The sequence below is a fragment of the Electrona antarctica genome, assembly GCF_951216825.1.
Source record: "Electrona antarctica genome assembly, chromosome: 7".
NCBI lineage: Eukaryota > Metazoa > Chordata > Actinopteri > Myctophiformes > Myctophidae > Electrona > Electrona antarctica.
In genome coordinates this window covers 37,726,436-37,732,435 of record NC_136812.1, presented here as the reverse complement: position 1 = coordinate 37,732,435, position 6,000 = coordinate 37,726,436, and the positions used below count along the sequence as shown (strand labels likewise).

Here is a 6,000-nt window from a genome sequence, read left to right as displayed (position 1 = left end):
ACTGATGATTTCAAAACTGGCCCCCGTAAAATCTGAATCCCCCCCACCCCCTCACTTTGTTTCTTTTCCCTTTTTACCTCCTTACATGATTTCCTGTTTTTTATATAGAAGCTTTCATGTGAAATGTACCCATTCTGCAAACTGTTAATAAATACTTATCAATCAATCATTTACACACTTACTGTATGTGTATGTCATGCAAGTATTTCTCTGTATGGGATTGTTCAATGTTGTCTACTGGTGCATTCATTCTAGGATCATTCATTGGTCATGAGTGAAGTTGAGAAAAAGCGCCCTATAATCGCAGGCAGAGAGAAAGGTGAGTTTCTAATGGAGAGCCAATCTTTACAAACTTTCAATTATGTGATTGATTGTCTTTGTGCCTGTGCTAGTGGGCAAATTCTGTTATAAAATGTAAAATAAGCTGAATTTCAAGACATAAGTAATGTACTGTCCAATCTTGTGGTCACTGGCTATATTGCATCACCTCAGTCCTCAGAATGGGGAACATTGACTTGCACAGGCAAGATCATTTCTCAGCCTTCATACTTGCCGGGACTCGCTATGTTCATTGTTGAAAATGCTTCCAGACCCCAGTAGCTGTGCTTGTGTAATGTGTACATGCCCTTGAACACCTCTATGCTGAGGTAATGCTATTCCAGGTCGTGTCTCAGTATAGTGTACTGCCTGCAGCAGTTTCTTATTTTTCAGTCTGGAGAACATCAGCTGCTTGTCTTACCCAACTCAACAAATCAACTTCAAATTATTCATTTGGGGTCTATAGCTCGAGGTGTATTGGCTGCTGTTTATCACGTCTCACAGAGAGTACAATGCTGATGCCAGTCTGGGATCAGGTTTAGCCTTTCAGACCACTGTGAAAGAGATGGTCAGTGGTCAAAGTTATTCAGGGTTATACAGGGTTTACAATTTCATATTTTCCAGACCTCTATTTGTATTACTTACAGCCTGATTATATTACTCATATCGATGCTGGTGTACAGTCTCTGTCAAGGACTAGCAACATACCACCATTGTGATATGAATTTATTTCCTCATGGTTTGAAAGTCTTCATTTTGTAATTTACTTATTACAACATTCAAAATCAATTCCTTGTCTCAACATTCAGTTTCTGACAATGCAGTAAAATATAGTTTTATGGTACAGTGTTGTGATGGTTGTCTTAATGAAGTTAGTATTGTGATGACCTGTGTGCAGGGCCTGGACCTGGACGCTATGCATTACCATCCACCATTGGTTTCATCGGCCACGACTTCACCAAGCTCACTAGCCCTGCATACAGTTTCCATGGCAGGATGAGTGACAACAGTGGGTTATTTTCCTTCTTATTTATTTTTTTATCATTGGGAAAATGTTGAAAATACCGAGTTCGAGACTACAGTGAGATTGGACTACAGAATCACCCAATGTGTCCTTTGCAAAAAGAGTAGAACAAGTGAAAATACTCTGAAGCCTTTTCCAAGTATCAAATCAAGAATCAACTTTATTGTTGCATCAGTGGGTGCACTTCAGTTTGTAGGTACATACCGGTACTGAACGTATACTGCACATTTCCAAATTATGTAATTAATAGTAAAGTAATGTGTGATTTGTTGCTATATTAGACTGGGATCAGTATACAAAACACTCAACAAAAGGCATCTAGTAGTTTCACATGTGATGTAATACCAAATTAAAGCCATTGGGGGGAGACAGCTCCTTACGACAGTAGAGTTCAGTTTAAAAAATAAAAATAAATCAGTGGATGAAAAAAAGATAGTTTAAATCAGCATTCAAGCTCACTTCATTGAATAAATAACCTACTTATCAGTACAGGACAGAACATGCAAACATTTAGACCATCAGTTACCATTGCATTAAATACCATTTTATATAATCCTCTCACTTAAGAAATGCCATTTACCCAACTGATTATAGAAATGATGTAAAATCCAACTCTTTGTTTAGACTTTATGGTGACATAGAATACTTTGTATATCCATAAGGCCTTGGTATACGTATACTGTATTACATAGTTTGTATACAAATGTACGTATATCGGTATAGCAGAAACATGTGTTCTTATAAATTATTTAATATTATTGATGGTTATTTGTTACTATGAATATCCTGATAAAATATTCTCTTCGTTTCTCATGCAGTGTACCGTGTTGACTCCAGTCCTGGGCCTCAGTATTATATTGATGCAAAAATCACTCGCTTTGGTAGAGATGGTAACCCTGCATATTCAATGCTGGGCCGAATGAAAGTGCCAAGTAAGTTCACATCTAAAACAGGTAAATACACCTTATTGTTTGTAAAACATGTAAATGTGCAATAGTTTGAATAGCTTTTATACTAAGTGCTGCAGTGTTTATGTATTCCAAGTTTGTTTGGCACATGCCCTTGAAATAAAAACGTCTGTGTTTCCGAGGCTACTTGAACAGTGACAGCTAAGGTTTTTGACAGCACTTCTTGTATTCTAGGGCCAGCTGGTGCAACTGAAATTTTGAGCCACTAACGACAGTTAATCTGAGTTGCTCGTTTTCACATGGTAACCATTCAACTCTTTTTGTTTGGTTTACAAGAGGCGATTTTCCAGACACCAGGACCAGGTGCATACTGCCCCGAGAATGCCCCTCCATGCAACACCCAGCGCCGTCCCCCCTCTTACACCATGGGCTATCGCACACGTTACCGCACCATAGACGCAGTGCCTGCCCCTAACAAGTACTCTCTGCCTACACTCATGGGACCGCAAATCCCAAACAAGCCAGCGAGTGCAAGCTACACAATGTCAGGACTGTACAAAACAGGAGGGCCGTCAGAGGACCTGTCAAAAACACCAGGGCCTTGTAGATACAACAGCACAAACCCAAGTGTTTATTTGCCCCGGCAACCAGCGTTTTCCATGCTGGGACGTCACAGCATACCCAAAGATGCTACTAAGAAGCCTGGCCCTGGATCTCATAACCCAGAGAAGGTCACGGTCAACAGACCAAGAGCCCCAGCCTACTCTCTGGGCATCAGACACTCTGAATACGTCACCCCACTGGTTGTAAATGTAGCTGACTGAATATCCACCCACTTGTGTTGTAACAGTATTATATAATTAACTAACGACATCCACTCTTGTGTGACAATCAAAGGTTTGCAATGAGCCAATGCATATGTATAAATGCATTTTATTTGTATACCAGCAATAACTAGAAATAACAGAAAATGTACTGTAAATATGTACAGTAATACTACTTACATATTTAAACAAAGAAAATTACAACTTTGAATTCCACACAATTTTCTAAATAACATGTAGGCTTTCATTTAAAAATAAAATAAAACGCCTATGACCCTTCAGTGCACACAAAATAAAAATCAATAACAAGATGTTATTTGATTAATGTAAAAAAGAAAAGAAAAAGATAACAGAGAACGTGTATTCATATTGATGCTTATCTCATCAATTACAGCGTACCTCATCAACATCATGTGTATGCTGTGTGAACCATTTTTAGTTGTCCTTGGCAAACACTTTGCCATTATTTACCACCGATTTCCCAACGTGAGGGATTATAAAAACAAAAACTATTTAAGCAGATCCTCTATATATTATACATCAAAGCACATGTAAATATGTACACGCACGTGAAGGACGACATAAATCAGAACAGTTGGTTTGATGCTTCACACTCAGTCTTCTTTTGGCAGAAGTCTTCTGAAGAGCAGTATGTGTGGCTCTAAAGAGCAAAGACAAAACAAAAACAAGAGTCGGTCAGCACAATCTAGTAGTTGATTGTGGATTACAGCAGAGTAGCTGTAATTTACCACTTCAACAAGACAGACTGCATTGTTTAAACAATGTTACCATTATGTCAATTTCAGGTGTTTTCAAACTTTTTCATGTGAAAGACCCCCAGATTAACATCCATTCAGGCATGGGCCTCATTTCAAATAATTCTGTCCTTGGTACCCGGATATGAAACATTTTGAATTCATGTTTGATATGTTTTTTGTGTTTAAATTAAATTGTGTAAATGTCATACTTTTTGAATACTTTAAAACTTATAATTTAAAATGGATTTAACTATACATATATTTTGGGACCCCCGGCTGTAACCCCTCAAGGACCCCTGGGTCCCCTGACTATGGAACTATGGCAGTGGTTCATCTCAACCTTTTCAGGCTGTGACCCCCCCAAATAATCATATGATTGTGAGGTGTTGTGAGCTTGTAGATCAGCTATATATTTTCACAATCTTTGCATCTTAGGCCAATATTTGACCAGTTAAGATAGTATTTTAATTTCACTTATTTTCTTTTTTGAGGACCGGTATTTTTAAACCCTCTTTTTTTGGCAGGGGGGGGGGGGGGGGGGGGGATTGGGGTCCTTAACCCCCCTGGCTCACCTGGTTTGTGGACCATGTAGTGAATCCAGCCCTGGCTCTGCTGAACCCCAAGTCCCCTCCATTCATCCTCTGTCATCAGGTGGGAAGTGGGCACCAGTTTGGACAGAGATTTCGGGAGCACAACATGCCTATATGACAGATATACAAAAGTGTTAAGCATAATTTGTGGAAGACTGATTCTTATCATCATGGTGTTACTACTATTTGATGAGTTGAAAATGGTGGACATATTGTAAACAAGTGTAATGCTATGCTGTCGTCCACTCACAGTTAACAGTTTTTGTATTGAGTTGTACTTGAAATGTACTTTAATTCTACAAACTGTCAATAAATACTTCAATCACTTAACTAATTATTTCCCCTTTTTACCTCCTTTATGATGAATTCCTGTTCTGTTCTTTGACTATATAGAAGTGTCTATTTGTACGTCTCTAAATGTTTTTGATGAATTGAACAAGGTGGGCCCTCTTGTAAACAAGTGTAATGCTTAATTGGGTCGTCCACTCACAGTTAAGTCTTTATATTGAGTTTGTACTTGAAATGTACTGTAATTCTGCAAACTGTTAATAAATATTTCAATCAATCAAAAAGTCAGCTAACCAGCTGGAAGACAAGAGCCAGCGTAACCCACTTTCGACATAGCTACACGCCGTCATACTCATACTATAGAGTAGGCTAAAAAAATGAGGTTTCAAATTGCATAAGCGCAGAAAGACGTAAGTTCAATGTTGTCGTGGTGTCCTTCACATTTCCTTGAGCTACAGCGTGCCGTTTATAAGTTATATAACACAGATATCGTACATAAGCGAATGTAGCTAATGCTAGCCTTCAGTCGGTGTCATAACTAGCGTTGGATAAAGAAAGACATTAATTAGGCCCACCTGTACTCGAACTCTTCGTCCGTGTACTTGTCAGAGTAGTATATATCTTTCTTCGACATGTTGTTCAGCGATTGAGTCCAGATAAAGCAGTGTCAGCAGTTGGAAAGGTTTGTTTTCGTCGTAGACTAGTTGTTCGGCGTGTTTACAGGGAACAGGCTGCTGAGCTGTGTGTTGTTGTCAGAAGTGGCTCGTCGATTTCAAACTCAAACGGTCCGCCCGCCTGATGGAAGGAAGCCGCGCGCGGACAAAACACACACCGCTCGAGACGATTCCCCGCCCCCGGGCCCTGTGACTACTTCTGCTACACCAACCTAGGGGCCGGGGCCCACTGGTGGGCCGTGATGGTATTATGGGCATATATATATATATATATATGCCCATATGCCCATATGCCCATAATACCCCTACTGGATATTCTACTGTTTATTCAGTCCTTCAACCTTGTGTTCAAGGCAAGCCTTGACACACAAAAAACAAATGTATTTGTTAGTATTAATTTATAGTCTACTATTGGACTTTCCTTTACATTTTGATATAGGCTACATTTGCATTCACAGTGAATGATTTGCACAAACACTTTACATCTTACATTTAAACTTTCCACTAACTCAGTGAGTGAACATTTAACTTTTTTAACATGAACTTCAATGGATGTTTGAGGTCCATGTGCTTGAAGTGTGTTGTTGTTCCAAGTGGTAATCACTGTTGTCAGGGT

The 6,000-nt window shown here is 39.2% G+C and overlaps 2 protein-coding genes across 2 annotated transcripts; one reads left to right on the top strand and one right to left on the bottom strand.

Annotated features, from left to right (window-relative positions):
* Positions 1–270: 270 nt before the first annotated feature.
* Positions 271–3,074, top strand: cimap1d (CIMAP1 family member D; the record flags this gene model as incomplete). Its single annotated transcript, XM_079506090.1, has 4 exons — positions 271–319; positions 1,217–1,327; positions 2,161–2,295; positions 2,587–3,074. The coding sequence occupies 4 exons, from the start codon at positions 271–273 to the stop codon at positions 3,072–3,074; spliced, it is 783 nt and encodes a 260-aa protein (XP_079362216.1).
* Positions 3,075–3,165: 91 nt separating this feature from the next.
* Positions 3,166–5,523, bottom strand: cks2 (CDC28 protein kinase regulatory subunit 2). Its single transcript, XM_079506089.1, has 3 exons — positions 5,286–5,523; positions 4,405–4,532; positions 3,166–3,735 (listed from the first exon to the last, which is right to left on the bottom strand). The coding sequence occupies exons 1-3, from the start codon at positions 5,342–5,344 to the stop codon at positions 3,689–3,691; spliced, it is 234 nt and encodes a 77-aa protein (XP_079362215.1). The 5' UTR covers positions 5,345–5,523; the 3' UTR covers positions 3,166–3,688.
* Positions 5,524–6,000: the final 477 nt, after the last annotated feature.

Bases quoted from the DNA above. Each gene is read 5' to 3' on its own strand.
- cks2 (XM_079506089.1), bottom strand. From the start codon at position 5,344: ATGTCGAAGAAAGATATATACTACTCTGACAAGTACACGGACGAAGAG. The intron at 4,533-5,285 runs GTGGGCCTAATT...TCTGTCATATAG, and splicing joins GACGAAGAGTTCGAGTACAG to GCATGTTGTGCTCCCGAAAT. The intron at 3,736-4,404 runs GTGAGCCAGGGG...TTTGCTCTTTAG, and splicing joins CTACATGGTCCACAAACCAG to AGCCACACATACTGCTCTTC.